Source organism: Python bivittatus, unplaced genomic scaffold (genome assembly GCF_059951505.1).
Source record: "Python bivittatus isolate LINGU-HERP-01145 unplaced genomic scaffold, Pbiv_v1 ctg000840_np1212, whole genome shotgun sequence".
Taxonomy (NCBI): domain Eukaryota; kingdom Metazoa; phylum Chordata; class Lepidosauria; order Squamata; family Pythonidae; genus Python; species Python bivittatus.
Genome location: NW_028277113.1, coordinates 996,182 through 1,014,488, shown reverse-complemented (window position 1 = coordinate 1,014,488; position 18,307 = coordinate 996,182). Strand labels below are relative to the sequence as shown.

General features: G+C 39.6%; 1 protein-coding gene across 1 annotated transcript in view; it reads left to right on the top strand.

Annotated features, from left to right (window-relative positions):
* Positions 1–445: 445 nt before the first annotated feature.
* The window catches only part of MARCHF11 (membrane associated ring-CH-type finger 11), a 31,361-nt gene continuing 13,499 nt past the window's right edge, over positions 446–18,307 (top strand). The window contains exons 1-2 of the mRNA XM_007426877.2: positions 446–727; positions 8,888–9,043. Of these exons, the coding sequence (XP_007426939.1) occupies positions 446–727; positions 8,888–9,043 (438 nt within the window). The remainder of the gene's footprint in view (positions 728–8,887; positions 9,044–18,307) is intronic.

Here is an 18,307-nt window from a genome sequence, read left to right as displayed (position 1 = left end):
CGACGGCTGTGGACGTAAAAAAGGCGCCTGAGTAAAGAAGAGCATTCATTATCGGGGGGAGGAAGGTGGTCGTGAGGAGGCACGTGCCGCTTGCAGGTGGCGGAGCTTCCCACCCCCTCCCCCCTCCGTATCCCTTCCCCCTTTCGCTCGCGCCCGGTAACGGTCTCTAACGGTTTCTCACCCACCGCATTCTGAGGCAGCCGCTGGCGTCAGAAGCGGGGAATCGCGCGCCCGCACCAAACCGGGGGACGGGGGGAGGAGGACGCTGACACACGGTGACCGCTTCGCTTGCCCTCGTCAGCCAGCCAGCCAGCCAGCGAGCAGGCGGCTCGTACCCGCCTCGCCTCTCTTTCACTCTCGCCCTGTCCCCTCCGCAGAGCAGGAGGGGGCGGCAACCGGCAGGGCAGGCGGGTGAAAAGGCGGCTGTCAGACACCGGTGTCCCCCATGAGCGCTGGTGGGGGAGACGGTGGTAGCCCCGGCGGCGGGGAACTACCGCAGCAAGATCCCACCTCGCCTTCTGTGCCGCCTCCACTGCCGCCTGGGACAGCAGCTGGGAAAGCGACTGGAGTCCCACCCGGACCGGGCCCCAGTAGCCGCTCCGCGAAGGGCGGAACTGGCCAGAGCGAGAAACCCGAGACCCGCTCGGTGTGTAGTAACAGCAGCTGGGAAGCCGGCGGGGGCGGTGCCGGCCCCATCTGCAAGATCTGCTTCCAGGGCGCTGAGCAGGTGAGCGCTGGGGTAGAGAGGGGCTCAGAAAGAGGGGGAGAGTCTTCCATTGACAAGGGTGGGCAGCAGATTTGCAGCCTGCCATTCTTCCCCCCGTCAGACAATTGTAGCTGCGTACGGTTAGGAGAGCCGACTGGGAAAGACACCTAGCTTCATGCGTCTGAATTCCAGGTTAAGATCCCTTAAATGACTTTCAGGGAGGAGGAAGCAGAAAAAGGACGCGCGCACGCGCACCCCCCCCCCCCGCTCCATTTGTTATACTATCTTCGTTAGGAATATTGCTTCCTCAAATGCGATTAGTGAAATAGTTGCAACTACAACACAGGCTGATCATCAGCACCACGGACAGCGCTAGTGCCCGCTGAGAAAAGCACTGCAGAAAAGAGGAAGTGAAGAATCCGGTTTCTCATTTCGCTGCTGGGTTGAATCATCATAATATTGTAGTAGGCGGGGTTAAGTTCCCAGACTAGACATGCTACATCTTATATTACGAGGTGGCAGCATGGTGGTGGCACCTATCTGCATTCAGTAAGAGCAAGTAAGGGTAACTTTCTTGTCACAATGACAAGTTGTGTAGAGGCTTGCTGATACATCTGCAGGTCAAAGAATCTGTTATACTTAGCCATTGGTTGTTTTCTGATGTACAGCTGCAGAATCTAGAGAATGTTAACAGGGATGAATGTCTTTCAGTAGAGTTAACTTATGCAATCCACTTAAATAAATAGGTGTTTTAGGCCAGTATATATTGTAAAGTATCACCTTATAACAGCCTAGTTCTATGGGTTTAATATTACTGTGATAGATGTGTGTGTGTGCCTAAATAGACATTTATTACTTGGCCTGTGCTGATTTTTATATGGGAGTATCAATATTAGTGCAGCCTAGATCAGGATGCACCTTCATTTGGATAAATAATCACACTTAATGCATAGCAGGAATTGCATTCCAAGACAGCAGGTGGGACCAGGAGTGAAACAAACATTGATTTAATTTAAGGGTAAACTTTAATTGGGATTAAATTAATTTAATACAGCTAATATTATTGCTTCCCCAATGTCACAGTAAAAAGTATAATTTTGTGGCAAGTTTTCAAAGGGATTTTCGGAGGTGTTCACCCTGAATCTAGTTTTTGTTCTGGGTGGAATGGCCTGGATACTGGGGGAATTATTGCTATGCAGTAGTCATGCTTAGATTACCATCTGATGAAGCTTCATCTCACAGTTTCATTTCCCTCACTCCAGATGAGGATCTATTAAAATGACCTGACTTCAGAGATTTATGAAATCTAATGGATTCTTGAATTTCTAGTGTATTTTCCTGAAGCCAGAATCAGTTATTCTGTTAATGCTCATGCTGATATGTGGACTGAGAAAACAGAAGGGCCTTTCAAAGCTTAACTCAGTTCAGTGAACTGCAAACAAGCTGGTTGTAAATCACAGAGATATTAATGGTTGTAAATTGCACATCATACTGAAAATTGAGATCAAGAATAGCAGGGAGCCAAGCAGTAGTAATGTTTCTAATTCAGGATAAGAATTAAAGTTCCAGCAGGCAGTCCAAAAAATGTCAGGTTCAAGGGTAGCAGATGTCACATTTCATCTGAGAGTCAAGAAATAGAAGAAGCAGGCACCAGCAAAAGGCAACAAAATAAGAACAATTTTAGAAATGGATCCACTGGCATAAATACCCAAGTAACCTTCTCATCCCACCCAGGGACATCTCAGGATAGCCCTGATTAATTAAGGTTGGATTCTGCAAAGCTTTAGCTTCAGTTCCAGGTTTCAATATTTTAAATTTTGACCCAGAGCTGATCTTGTTCCCAAAGGCTAGATGGTCTTGACTTTTCTACAACTGGATCAGGGATGGAAAGGCCTGGATTGACTCTCTCATGGTTTATTAAGTAGGATCCTCAGTTTCTAAGATGACAGATTCATTTGCTTAGGATATTATATATGCAGCTGGGCCCTTACAGGGCCATTGAGACAATCACTAAATGTCCTCTTCAGCAATGTGGAATCTAAAATTCCCCCTGGTTTTCTGGGGATGGAGATAAAGCTGGCCAAGAGATAGCTAGAATATGTATGATACAAAACTTATCTTAACTGATTGAGCATGGCTTAGTACAGTATATACAGTTATAACTGCTACATGGCAACAAAGGCTGCAAAAAAGGCTTACTTTGTATCCTCCATTGCCTTCTTAAGTAGCCAGCCAGCATAATTCCTTAGAGCAGTCACTTTCTTATTGTCATCTGCTCTGGAAGACCCAGAGGAGCTTTCAGAGACTTGCTGTGACAGATTTGTGAGACATTTTGAGGATAGAATAATTTATTTTCATACTATTTGAACACTGCTTCTGATACAGATTGTACTGAGGTATCCCGTGTGTGTCATCTGGGATAAATGAGTGGGATTGTTTTCAGTTTTTAGAGGATATGGACAAGATGCTTGTAATGTATATCCTACTCTCTGGATGGATACAGAGAATGGTGGATGTATTATCTAATGGAATAGTTCCACCAGTTCTGAAGGAGTCAGTGAACTCTCCATTCCTGAAGAGGCTCTCCCTATGTTCAGACAATTTTGCCCTATTAGAACTCCCCCCCCCTCCTTTTTTGGGAAATATGTTTGAGAGGGTAATATTTTGAACTCAATACCTAAGTGTTGATAAAAACAGTTAAAAACATTAAATAGCTTTATTAAAATAAAATGAATTATCTTCCCTATTGGTTTTCATGCACAGTTGTTCCTACAGCAGAGATTTCTCTCAGAATATAGTAGATTTATTCAGAAGTAGAGCTTTCATGGAGCATCAATGACCTCGAAAGTCTCTCCTGTTGTTGGTCAGTTTAATTCTTCCTGAGACTCATCCAGCAAAGACCACAAATTCTTCAGCTTACAGACACAATTATCCTAGAAAACTCAGCATTCCTGTTAACTTCTTGGAAACCTAGAAGTTTATTTTATTTTATTTATATATCACATTTATGTAGCTGCCCATATCCCACAAAGTGACTCTGGGTGGCATACAACAATTAAAATAAAATAACAAGTGAATAAAAACAGGCATTATAAAGAGATAAAAAGTTATTATTAGAATAAAAACAAGTTCCCCAACAGTTCTGATTTTCAGCTATATAGCTTACTCATTCTTCCACAGTTCCTTTCTTTTCAACTTTATGACCTCTCACTTTTGCTTATCTCCTGTACATTTCCCCACTTTTCCTCCATTCATAATCTAAACTGCTTTTATTGCATTTAAATTGTATTAGAAATAAAGCATACAACATCAATAAATATATATATGTTATGAATACCTGTCATTACAGGAAGTACAATAAAACGAATAGCTACACAAATCTTACAGGTTGTTTGTTACATGGGTGATTCACCACAGTGGTCCTTGTGCAGCTGCCAACTTCTTCAGGAAACTGATTATGTGACTTTTTTCAGACTGTATTCCATCCTGATTTTGGAATAGAATCAGGCATGACTACCTTGATAGATTATCCTCTGTGGAAGAGAGACAGAGGAAATGTTGAGCTTGCTTGTTCTCTTGACAGTTTTTGACAGTACAGACCATGATAACTTCTTGAACTGTCTTCCTGATTTGGATAACTGGGTTACACTGGGTCTGCTTCTATTGCAGGGATAGTCTCAGAGAATAGTATTGGGTAACTATGCCACTGGACCCTGGCCATTAGATTATGGGGAGCTTCTTTCTGGTACTCTTTCTGATGCTATTTAACATGTTATATGGAGCCGCTCAGTAAATTTAGGGCTGGTTATCATCAATATGCTGATGACACTCAGCTCCACTTTTCAGTAATATGTGAATCTAAGACTAAGTCTGTTCTGATCAGTGTCTGGATGCAGTGAGAGGTGGATGAGGGCCAATAACTTGGGATTAAATCTTGGCAAGAAGAAGCCCATGTGGGCAGTTCCCATTGTAATCCCTCAACTAGAATAGGCTTGTCATTTGAATGTTCTCTTAGACTTAGTGCTGTCATTGGACATCCAAATAACTTCTATGGCACAAGAACCAATTACTAGGTTTGGTTGATAAATCAGTTATGCTCTTTCTTGAACAGGACCAGCCTAGCTACTGTTATGCATGCATTGGCAATCTTATGCTTCATTTTTGTAATGTACTGTTCATACATTGCCCTTGCCCTGGATCTGGATGTTACAGCTATGCATAATTCAACAGCCATGTTGCTGAGTAGAATGCCTGTCCATATGCATGTTCTACTTCTGTTGAAGCAATTGCACTGGCTGCTAGTTAGCTATCAAGCCAGGTTCAAGATTTTAGTTATGGCATATAAAGCATTAAACAATTTGGGACCAGAATGCTTGATAGAATGCCTGCACTGTTACAGATTTGCTCAGTCACTAAGATAATTGGGGGAGGTTGTACTGTATGTTCCTACCACCACAGAGTATTGTTTTGTAATTGTTCATGGATAGACTTGCTCTGTGTCTACAATCTGTACTGCTTTCTTCCTTGAAATTCATGAGGCACCTGTTAGCATTTTGTAGATGTCTGATGAAGACCTAACTCTTCACCCAGATTTTCTCTGTATGAATATTGGATGAAAAGCTTTTCCCTGACATTGGATAACAGGTTTTTTTTCTCATCATATCCAATTTTGTATAAGAAAAATATCCATTATTCATTATTTCTTAAATGCTTTAAAAGTATTGCATATTGCATACTACTTTTCATAAGTGAACACTATGATTTTTCTAAAATCAATAGGATTAGTATTTTGTCACAGCATCCCATTTATCAGTTAATAACCTTGAATTAGGCTTTGAACCCTTAAACTACTAAATTTTTCATTCTTCATTCCTGTCTTTGTCCTACTTAATTTTATTTTATCTGTTAATTTCATTTTTACCCATGGAGCTGGGTCCCACTTTAGGTCAGTGAACCACTCTTTTACTAATATTAGTTCATGTCAAGTTAAAATTTATTTATGATCCAAGACCAAACACAAGAAAAAGACCAACAATACAATAAATATACTAACAGAAGAAAAATATTGCAAGAAAATCCTGAAAATATTGCAAGAAAATAGCTAACAATTAATAGCATGAAGGAGAGACCAGAAGGCTTCTAACAGCTATAGCAATTGACAGAAATTTTGCAGCCTTCTTAGAAGTTTCTGAAGAGTGGTCACCCTAAAGAAGGTAATAGCCTTGTGGCATATGTTTTTTAGTGGCCTGGTGTGGCTGCTGTTGTGCTGGTGTGAGTCATCAAATGGAGAGACAAAAAGAGAAGAAGCTCAATTCTAGCTTTGAAGTGCAGGTGTACTGTCACAGGGGCTGATGAGGACTGTTGTGGGGCAGAGGTAGACAGCATTCCTATTGGTCCAGCCTTGTATATAAGTGTTGGGAATTAGAACCCTGAGGAGAATCCATCTCCTCAGTTGCTGTAGAACATGTTGCTGGTCTAACCCAAAACTGGGAGAGAGGGAGGGAGGGAGGGAGGGAGGGAGAGAGAGAGAGAGAGAGAGAGAGAGAAAGAAAGAAAGTGAGGGGAGAAATTAGGAGACAAAATGACAACTACAAAGACTGTTGTAGAAGGGAGAGGCTGGAGAGTAAAGCTGATGTGAGTGTCTGGAGCAGTCTGGAGCAGTTCATGGTTGGAGAAGGAGAAGAAAAATCGACAGGTGGTTTCCCTGGAGGAAGAGAAGCAAAGTCCCAGAGAGTTGGCATCTTCAACCAAGACCCAAAATGGGTAGGAGGGATATGGCTGGCTATGGATAGGGGGTTGGAGTCTCTGGCAAAGCCCTAGTCTCTGGGAAAAGAATGGGAAGAAGACTCCCAAGAGTGAGTCATCCCCCATTGGAGGAGAAGCAGATGATGATTGGCTGAACAGATCCAAGGAAAGGGGATGAGCAGCACTGAGCACCCTCATTCATAAATCCAGCACATTGCTTCTTTTTACTCTCTCTTAATAATTCCAGAAATGGGGAGGGAGATGGAGTGAAGGGGGAGGAAGTTAAGCATTTAGGAGAAGAGTTAGAGGGATACAGTCTCTGGAAAAGAAACTTAAGAAGAAACCTGACACTGGGTAGAAGCCAGGATCTTGTAATACCTAGTTTTGCTGCATACAGTAAAGAAGGAGCATAAGCCCTACTGTCTTGGTCTCTCTGTGTCAGTTGCCATTCTTGTATTCCTGAATACACATCCAGTTCTAGAAGAACTTGGTCACAATGGGATTAGTTGTTAACAGTTGTAAATATTAAGTTCAATTGTCACTGAGTGTACAACAGACACTTTAATAGCACATGATTCTACCTCTATAGCTGAACAGAAACAAATACAGCTTTCATATGGGAGACTTATTTATCTACCAGTTGTTGCCCTAAGAGGTAACATCTCAGTTCAGGCAGGGTAAATTTTCTCCTAAGAGGGGCATATAATATTGAAAAAAATACCTAGGGACAGTAAAAGGGGTGCACTATAAAAGGGGTGGACATTGGTTCTATCATTTTGGATATCAAAGTCACAAATCCTCTGCTTCAGTTCAACTAAAATCAAGGCCCAAAGCAGATCATGCTGGCAAGGAAAGACCACTGCATGCCAAATTATCATTAATTTGTCTTCTTAAGGTAGAACAGAACCTGTCTAGCAAGGTGAGATAGATCAAAGAAATTCCACAATTGACTTGCTTTAGCCAAAATTTGAAACAACTAAGTCTTAATCAGGCCCCAATAATTAAGGATTACAATCTGAAGAATTTCTGTATATTAGATTTTTTTTTACATTTCCTAACATTTGTTACATATATATATCTATTTATTTACAGTAAGTAAATTCTGAAATCTGATGAATGAGACAACATATACATTTTTATACTGTACCAATATTTGGTCTCTTGGAAATGATAAGATAAAAATAGCCTTTAAAACAATTTTAGACAAATCATCAAGAATGTTTTGTGAAAGCCAGTGTGCTGTAGTGCAGCATGGTGTAGTGCATTGGTTCTCAACAGGGCCGGTACCACCCCCTGGGGGGCGGTGGGAGGATGCTGAGGGGCGGTGAACTTGTTTTGGGCGGTAGGGGGGTGGTGGGCATGTTTTGGCATTCAAACTTAATTTTAAAACTCCCCCAAAAATTTATTAAATCGATTATCCAGTTTACACCATTTGTACCAGCAATAAAACAAACTTACACGACGGCTGCCCTCACGCACTTCTGCGAATGGTGAGATGAATTTGTATTCTAGATAGATGACCTTGAAGAACTCGACACTACGATTCTTCTCCGATCCCAACCAGCACACCGCATGCGTCAGCTGTTTTCCCACGCGATTAATTGCAGCGTGTGCGTCAGCTGTCTTCCCGCGCGATTAATCGCAGTGCGTGCATTGAGCGTCCTTTCAATATGAATGTTTGATTTGACCCGTGTTTTTTGAGTTGCTTTTCGTTCATTTTATTTTTTTTGCATTAGTCATTTTAATTTTAATAAAAGGAATGCAATTACCTTCCAGGGCAAAAGTATCGCGTTAAATCGAACAAATTTGGGGTGTAAGTCTACTGAAAAAAATTACTTAAAATTTTTGCCTTTTATAATTCAGTAACTCCTCCCCCCCAAAGGGTGGCGTTGAAAAATTTTCCGCTCCTTAGGGGGGCTGCAGCTTCAAAAAGATTGAGAATCACTGGTGTAGTGGTTAGCTTGCTGGACTAGCAGCAGGGAGCTCCAAGTTCTACTTCTCCCTTAGGAAACAAAGCCAGTTTGGTGACCTTGGGCCAGTCATTCCCTCTCTGCCCTAATCACCATCAGGCTCTGACAGGCTGGCTGAAAAACAAAACCCCTTGTTCCTTCATGCATTGACAAGCTTTGCTGTGAGAACTGAACAAACGTAATGCAAAACAAGTGATCCTGCAACTGTGGGACAAATTTTAAGAAAAACAACATCAACAAGAATGTTTAGTGATACAGCTTGTGTTTTTCATTCCTAAAAACTCTCTTAATCTCTCATTTGAGAATAAGAAAAGTAACAATGATTACAAATGAAATATGCAAAATGATATTGCTGAAGGAAACATTAGATTTATTTTGGCCAATGAGACCTTTTTTTTAACAAATGTGCTGTGTATTGGAATTAGAGAAGTTTAATATTTATTTAACTTTTTAATTTTTTTCCTAGGGTGAGTTGTTAAATCCTTGTCGATGTGATGGGTCTGTAAGATATACACATCAACTTTGCCTATTGAAGTGGATCAGCGAAAGAGGATCATGGACTTGTGAACTCTGCTGTTATAGATACCATGTTATAGCAATTAAAATGAAAAGGCCTTGCCAGGTAATATAAAATAATTTCCACTAAAAAAAAATTATAATTGATATTGCCAAAATTATTCTTATATTGTATTTTCTGGGCTCTGCATAGCAAAGGTGTATTCATCAACATAATCCATTTCATTTAACCTTTTCCTGTCATGCTGAAGTTTAGAGAAAAATCAACCCTCTCAATCTGCAGTTATCATTAAAAGAAAATTGCATAATCTACCAACAGAAGATTTCACCCCAGTGCAAACAACAAAAGGTTTTTCCCCATTCAGAAAAGAGAATTTACCTCCCTGATATGCCAGCTGCCTTGTAAAGTAGATCAGTTGGACATATTCAGCTGGGAAAATTCCTCAGAGGTATGAAGCGATTATAGTACAAGCTTTACATTTTTACCATCTTTGCAAAGGTGGTAGACTTATTTGGATGCTCTGCCCTAGGTGCCTGATGGATCCAGAAGGCTTCCTGAGGGTGCTTGGAAATTTTCCCTACAACCTGGTGGGCAGTTCTAGTTGACTGTTAGAATAAAGAAGTGACAAGAGTGCTGCCAATACTGGGGTGTCCATTGGTTTATCTCTGGGAAATGAAAAGAATGAAGAGATCTCTAGAATAAAGGTGGTGGGAAATAAATAAAGAGTAAATATGATATGAGCCCATGTTTGGGCCTACCCTGTAGCAACACGGTAGTCTGCTGTTAATTGTGTCATAGAGTGGTATCCAGCAGTCTTGTTCAGAGTAACTCAGTTCCTATTGGGAAGGAGTGGTTAGGACAATGCTGTTGCTGTCCAGTGTGACATGTCTGCCTATTATTACTATTAGTCACACAGTCAGCCAGATGCTAAGACTGGATTTGGCATTTTTATCCACCTATTGAGTCCTTCCCAAGGATCTGGGATTGCTGCTGCTGCTGCTGCTGCTGCTCCTCCTCCTCCTCTTTCTTGGATAAAATTTCTCACTTTCATTCAGAGTTAGATTGGACAGTCTAGTGTGATGAATGGAATAATATCTTAAGATATTATCTGGGATTTATATGAACTTGAAAAGGTTGAGGAAGTGAATAGAATCCTTTGCAGAACGAGCCCTGCCATTCTGCAGGCTAAATCCATGCTCCTCCTGGTTCCTTCACTGTTGGGGAGATATGAGTGGCTAGATCTAAGAGATGGCAAATGCTTTTTCAAAGACAGAGAAGTGCCATTGTCCTTGAAACAGGCAGAAGTATGCCTTCTCTTAACCATCTCTGGTCATACTTGACAACTTCTGTCCAATACTGAATTTTTCCTTTCTGTGCAAGATAGTGGGGAATACTGCCAAGATCTTAGATAAAGCAGTTAAATAGATACTTTTTGGTCTTGAACCAAGCTTGGGTGTGGAATAGAAACAGCACTGGTTACTCTAATGGAAGACTTGTACAAAGACCTGGAAGTTGGGAGTGTTATTTTATACCTTTCTATAGCGTTTGCTACTGTTAAGCATGATCTCATATTGGATCTCCTGCAGAGGGTGGGGATCTAGGACCCTTTTTTTTACAGTGCTTCCACTCCTGCCTCAGTGAAATCAGTCAGTGATAATAAGGGTGAGTAATCGTAGACTACATTTAGTCAAATGTGGGATACTCCAGGGTTCAGTTTTCCCCCATTGCTTTTAACTTCTATGTGAAGCCACTGGGAGAAGTTGTTTCTCAATATGGAAAGATAATCATGATATTCTATTATACCTTACTACCTCAAGCCATACCAGAAATGCTGTGGAAATCCTGATCTGGTGTCTTGAGATTGTGTAGGTCTCGATGGGCCAAAACAAATTTAGTCTGAATCTCAGCAACACAAAAATAGTCAGGGCTCTTTGATGGTCCTGGTGATTGCTCTGGACAAAGTTACCCTCCCTTTGAAGGAAAAGTTCTGAATTTTGGAGGTCTTTCTGGACTTATGGCTCCTACTGTAACAGTAAATGGAAGCCATGGCCAGAGAGGCCTTTGCCCAGCTGTGCCAGTTGCAGCCCTATCTGCCAACAGTGATTCATGCCCTTATCACTTACATGCTTAGGCTTTGTAATGTGCTCTGCATGAGACTGCCTCTTATGATGCCCCAGAAATTTCAGTTGGTACAAATGTTAGTGTGTGAGAACCCCTACTGCAATATAACACCAATTCTTCACTGAGTGAGTCCAATTCAAAATGCTGTTTTTGGCTTATAAAGACTTATATATCTCAGTTAGAGGATTGATTGATTGATTGATTGATTGATTGATTGATTGATTTCTCTCTCTCTCTCTCTCTCTCTCTCTCTCTCTCCACCCATCTCCCCCTACATTAGGGACTGGGAATCCTTACAGGAATCTGCCCAACCTGGGCACAAGCAGGAAGGGGATGCTTAGGGAGCTGTCCCTATGAGAAAGCAAAGGGACAATGAGCCTAAGGCCATCTTTTTGTATCACAGCTCTCTGGTTATACAGCACCTTACCATTAGAGATACACTAGATACCCACCTTATTTGGATTCCATAGAGCAATGAAAATAGCTTTATTCCAGCAGGCATTTGGGGGGTTAATTTTAGTACTGTTATGACTACATGGTATTTGAGTCACCGGTTTTTTAATGTTGATATCTGATTTATATATATTTTGCTTTTAATCTTATTATAAACATCTTAGAATCTTGAGAGCTGGATGTTGTGTAAATTCATGTAAATAAATAAGTGCCTGGAAATGAGGTAGCATTTGAAGCAAAAACCTCCACTAATGGACTAATTGTCTGCTCTCCTTTCATCCCCTGTTAGGTAACTAGGTGAACACAGGTAGGTGTTTTCACAGAGATGGGCAGTGGGTGAATAAATCTTTGTTGGATTTGTTAGAATAACCACTCAGACTTCAGCTCAAATTATGGTAAATTAATGAAGGATTATGCCAACTGTAAAAACAAAAATAGTTTAATATGTATCACTTATTCTGAGGTACAGAATTCACAGAATGCAGAGAGCATCTAGAGTTGTATCACAAGATAGCTAGATGCAGTAATCAGCATTACAAGGGAGTAATGAAATTATTTCAATATTTATTTGGCTACACAGAAAGGATGATTGTCTTTTTTTACTATCCACCAATCAAGAAGAATCTTTCTCAACCCTCTTAAAGCTAGGATTTTATCATTTTACTTACTAAGCTTATATGCCTCTTCAGTCATAATTGACTCTGGGTGTCTTATCCTAACCCTCATGGATTCCACATAGCTGCTTCCCACCTTTTCCTTTTTCTGCACTAGCAGCCATCACTACTCTTAATGGATTCTGAATAACAAAGACCTGGCAAAATGACAAGATTGTCAATCTTCTTCTCTCTCAGCTTTGCCTGGAACTTCTGAGGTGTTCAGTCTGCTGGGTTGCTGGATTGATTAACAGCTTCTCCATACTTGTTACCTATACATATCCATATTTCCACCAGCACTCTCCCTTCCTCAGCTCAGCACTTTGTCTTCTTTCTCCAGGAATTGTCTTCTGAGCCTTGAGGTGCTTACTTTCTGTGTGACTTCTGTTTTTCTTCTTCTTTTCTTCCTTTTCTTTTTCTCTCTTTAACCATCTCCAATTCACCATTATGACACTCTTACCAACAGCGCTCCAGCTCTGCTAGTTCTTAACTCTTCCTATTTAATGTTTCTTGGTTCCATCTCCTAGAAAGATGCTTGTTTACATGACATAGGACATGCAGTCCTAGTATAATGACTTTGGTGAAAACAGACGGAATCTGTTCTCTCACACGGTCCAAATAATTTCTTTGCTCTATTCACAATTGCAGTCCCACCATCTTTTTAATAACCTTCCTCATAAAGAGGAGATTGGACACTAGCCTATAGTTATCTGATATTACTGGGCTGAGTGAGGCCTTCTTGAAGAGGGGGCATACTACCACCTTCAAGGCAGCTGGAATTCATGCAACTCTCTCACTCAAGGATGCATTTTCTTTATATTTTGCAAGGATTTCCTTGGCAGGACATAATGCAATCAAGGCAGCAAGAACTGATATCTTACTTGGGTAAGAAAATATGTTGCTTAAAATGTTAAATATAAGAGAACTTATATAGAGAAGAACATTCCACATCACATCCACTTATTATTATCTCTTTCCACTGGTGCTTTAAGTATTTTTAAAAAAACCTTCATGTTAAAGGAAAATTTCATTAAACTTGGCTATTAGCTTTCCTTCAAGTGTTAATTAAGCACTGTATTAATCAAGCAAATACATTAATATGCTCCTCATTGTCACTGAATTAAAATACTTTTGTCCCTCCACTTTAGCTATCATAAGTAGTAGAAAAGAAGTACAGGCTTCTGTACCTCTTTTCTCCCAGCTAATGGTCATCTACATTTTTGCTGCCCCAAAATGTATCAGGATAGCTATTCTAGAATAAAACAACTTCTAGTTTTAACTTGTCTAGCATCTTATATTGAACCTGAACATTCTATTAAATCTATGAGAGTATCAGGGGCCCAGAGTTCTACAGATCTGACAATTCCCCATTACTTAGTTAAATCTATAGAATTAATGGAGTTCAGCTGATTGAATAGGATAGGGCTTAAGAATTTCTTGTCCCTAGGGTTTCTCATTTCTGGGCATTGTGCAAGCAAGTTATTTTTGTCTTTGCTTCTCTTACATACATAATTAAGTTGGCATCTAATATTTGTAGAATATATATTCTGCACATCCTAATCCCTTGTTAGCCATTTTTTCCAACACTACATTTCCCTAAAAAGGATACATAAAATCTGTTTCTATATTTTGCCCACTAAATCTTTTGCCACAGTAAATGAAAGTTTGTTTTTTTTAAATTCCAGTCAAAATGTGAGGCATATAATTAGAATATAAGAAACATGCCCCATTCATATTAGAAAATGTTTACTTTCACTCAGCAGCATTCTGTAAATAAGCCAAGTGTCTCTTCATCTAAAGGCTAAAGGCCAAAAACCAATAATTCAAATTAAGCTGTCTCTGAATGAATGGTTCTTTGCCTATTTCTCCTACTGCAGAATTCTAACATCTTGGTATGTCTGTAAGTTATCATAGGCTTTTTTTTTTTTTTTTGATTTATGTTTTGGAAAATATATTTAATTCTGTCTTCTTGTCTAAGCTAAGCCCACCAGCATGTTTTACGATGTTGTGGTCATTTCTGCCAGTTTTTCAACATTATTACTGTTGGTAGTAATAGGACGAACTTGTTAATTATTAATTCATTTAGTAGCATTATATTCTGTTTTTCAGAAGAGCTCTCAACAATTAGCAAATGCAATGGAACATATGTATCACACATAAACATACATACACAGACACACCACACAAAACAGAGCATCAGCATTAAAACAAATATAAGATATTGCTTTCATCTATTTGGATTCTCTCTCTCTCTCTCTTTCTCATAGTTTTCTTTCTAGGGGGCAGTTATACTGGCACCTGCAGTTGGACCTATACTTAGAATAAATCCACTGATTTCAATGGAATTAGTTTAAGTATGTGTAGCTTCAATTCAGTCTAATATGAGAGGTAGACTATGAAGTGTAGATGAAGCAAGGAAAACTGATTCTCAGCTACTGAATAACTACAATACTTTATAGTCCATACCTATCAACTAATCAGTTGCTGATCAAATAAGGAACATGGTGAATTAAACACAGAGTGAAGCATGGAGTGTACTTCATTTTTATACTTTTTATTGTTTCCAACCCAATGGAATATTGAAAAGGAATTATGTAAAGGGGGTTGGGGTCTCAGGACTCTGTCCATTAGCAGGATAACCCTGTGAAAACAGAACAGAATGGGACCAAATTTGGTATATGGGACAAGTCAACAGTAGAAAGATCAAGTTTGAAAATGGACTGGATCTGATGGGGCTTCAATGCAATGTCCAGAAAAAAATCCCTTCTTCACTCTAAGCCCCTTCTTCCTCTCTCCTGGTCATGTGGCCCAATGTGGAGCTGCTACTAAGGTGTTGGAAAGAATTCCAGAAGCCATACTATGTATGCTTTCTCTAACTTATTTATTAGTGACAATAAATTCATCTTATAATACAATATTTAAAAGCAATCACTTAAAATATAAAACTATTGACAGCCAAAGAAAATTTACAGCAAGAAGCAAACAAAATTAATCTAGGCCAAAAGTATTATTTAAAAGCCACATCTTAACTGCTTATGAAAATGCAAGCAGTGAGATAGTCATACAAGGTTCTGCATAGTAGATGTTCCACAATTTAGGAACCACTTAAAGTTCTTTATTAAAATCCTGCTGTGAAATCTTTATTTCTTCATCAAACTGCAAATGCAAAGCTTCCATTTCCTACTGGCCTACTTTGATTTCAGAATGTTGTTAATTACTCCAGCTTTCCTACAGCTGGTACTCTCAGGTATTTTGGACTACTCAATTAATCCCAAACTATGATGGCTGGGGATTAAAAGCCCTGTAGTCCAAAACATCTAGTTCAGCAACTGGTTATTTATTCCATGTTGCTTTACTCATTAATGTATAACTTCTGTTTATCTAAGCAGTGATTCTATTCTCCATCACTGGGGGCAGGACGTATTCCCAGGGGAAAATTCTAGGATCAACATTACAAAGTCAAAGCAAACAAAGTAGTTAATCAGGATGTAGTTGCACTGATTGATAATTATGTGCCAAGTATCAGTGCTGACTCTTAGTAACCACATAGAGAGATTTCCAGAATGATCTGTTCCCAGCCTGGTCCTTCAGGTCTTTCAAAAGTTCATCCATTATTGCTGTAATTGAGTCCATCCACTCTGCTGCTGGTCATCCTCTTTTTCTTTTTCCTTCTACCTTTCCCAGTATTTTAGACTTCTAAAGAGATCTAAATCTTTGTATAATGGGTCCAAAATATGATAGTTTAGAGTAGTATCCTCAGCTTAGCACAGGTTATTGATGTTTCTTCCTCTAGTTTTAAAACCACAGACTCATTTTCTTCTAGTCCAGCTCTCTTCAATGTATATGCAACTTATAGGTTGAATAAATAAGGGGAAAGTATGCAACCTTGTCTCATTCCTTTGCTGACCGAGAACCAGTCTGTTTTACCATTTCCCATCTGGACTGTGGCTTCCTGACCTGTGAATAAGTTTCTCATGAGGACAATGAGATATTCTGGGATCCCATTTTCCACAAGTACAGCAGCTTTTGATACCATCAAGCATGCTATCCTTCTGAACTCTCTTCAGAGATTGGGAGTGGAAGGCACAATGTTACAGTGATTCAGCAGAGCTCAATAACAATAAAATCTGAAACAGTTTTTATAGTTTGTAGGTTAAATTTAAGTTGTTCCATGGATTTTCTCTCTTTAGCTCTGAATGGAGTTACACTTCCTCAGCAGAACTGGAGTTTAATTTGGTGGTCTTCCTGGACTTGCAGCTTGAAGAGCAGGTGCCACCTGTGGCCAGATACAGCTTTGTACCAGTTATCCCCTTTCTTGGGCCAGGAATTTCTTCTTACAGTCATTTACTCCTTAGTCACTTTGTGTGTGGATTATTGTAAAGTGCTCTGCAAGACCACTTGGAAGCTGCAGCTAATCCAAAATGCAGCATGCCCATGTAACTCTACTATGTGAGCTGCACTAGTTAGTAATAAACTTCTGAGTGTAGTTCAAGTTACTGGTTGCAACCTATAAAACTCTTCATGGTGTGGGTTCTGGTTATCTGAAGGATTGTCTTTGCTCCCATTGTTTCTTCTCATCCAGTAAGATCTGACATAATGGGCATGTTCCAGGTGCCATCTTCAAGACAGTGTCAGTTGATGGGACCCAGACAGTATGCCTTCTCTGTTGTGGCAGCAATCCTCTGGAACAGCCTTTCTTTGATGGTTTCAGTTGTCCTATCCCTACTGTCCTTTAAACCAGTCTTGAAGATCTGGTTCTTTCCCCAGGAACTGGGTTAGGAAGTATGTGCCTTTGTGGGAACTTTATTAATATGTTGGTTATGGTTATGCTGCTGCTGCTGCTGCTGCTCCTCTTTCCCCTTCCCCTTTTCCTTTTCTTGTAAACTTGTTGCCCAGAGTAATTTATGAGTTGGGTGGCCTATAAACTACATAAATAAATGTACCCTCCAATTTTTGGTATGGTGTGTGTACAATAATGTGTGTACAACACATTTCTTTTGTGAATTTTTTTAACCAGAGTTTAAATATGTCCATAATGAAAATCATTTTACAACATGTTAATAAATACACATGAAACTACAGTAAAGTACACTAGGTATATTCCAGTCTGTTAGTCTGTTATACAACCCATTTAGTAGGGCTAACTCTAGTGAGTCAAAATCTATAGAGAAAAAGGTATAATATATCCTACACTTTTCCCCTGTGGTTTTCGGCTTTGGGCCTCTAGTATCCACGCAGAATTAATGCTGTGTAGATATCCATAAAGCTGAAAATTCTTAACATGCATTAGCATGTCCAAATTATCTAGTTGTAAACAACTCTATAATTTGATTTTTAGAATATTATTAAGCTAAAATCATGCTCATAGTCTGCAGGGGACACTAAGGAGTGGTCCTCTAGTATCTATCAAGTTTGCCAGGTACTGAAGCTATTCATTGTAATGTTCAAATGTCACAATATCTGGACAAAATGCCTTTACTTTTTTTTTCCCTTCCCTACTGAATATCTGAAGTAATTATTCTGATCAACTTTAGCAGTATTTTCAAAAGAAAATCTTCATATTTGGAGCAATTGACCAGCATTCCAAAACCTGAAATCACACTGTGGCATTGCTACACAGTCAAACACAGAGTATTTCTGCACCTCATTCTCTGGAAACCTGTGTGCTAGTTGAGCACATAGGAAGTTTCTGAAGGTAATTGTAGAATTGCTGTCTATTTGATTATTTTCTTAAGAGCTCCTATCTAGAAGAGACTTAATTTTATGACTTCACAAAGCTGAATCCTTGAAGAATTACTGAGTGACATTCAGAAGCATTCACTATTCCTTGAAATTTGAATTTTTTCTGTATGTGAAAGACTAACCGAACACTATGTAAACAGTTTTTATTAAAGTTTCAGTTTGACTTCTTTCCTTGCATCAGAAATTTCCAAGTCTTTATGGTATGTAATGCCATGTTGCTGAACTAAGGGTGGAATATCATTTTTCATCTATATTGCTACACCACTGAGTCTTCCCAACATCATGATGGCACCATCACCATTTTCATTAGATCATACTATTTTTAATAAAACTATTTGAGTTCAGAGATTATTGCTATAGCATCACAGACTTGAAACTGTAATATTCTTCCACATAAGGT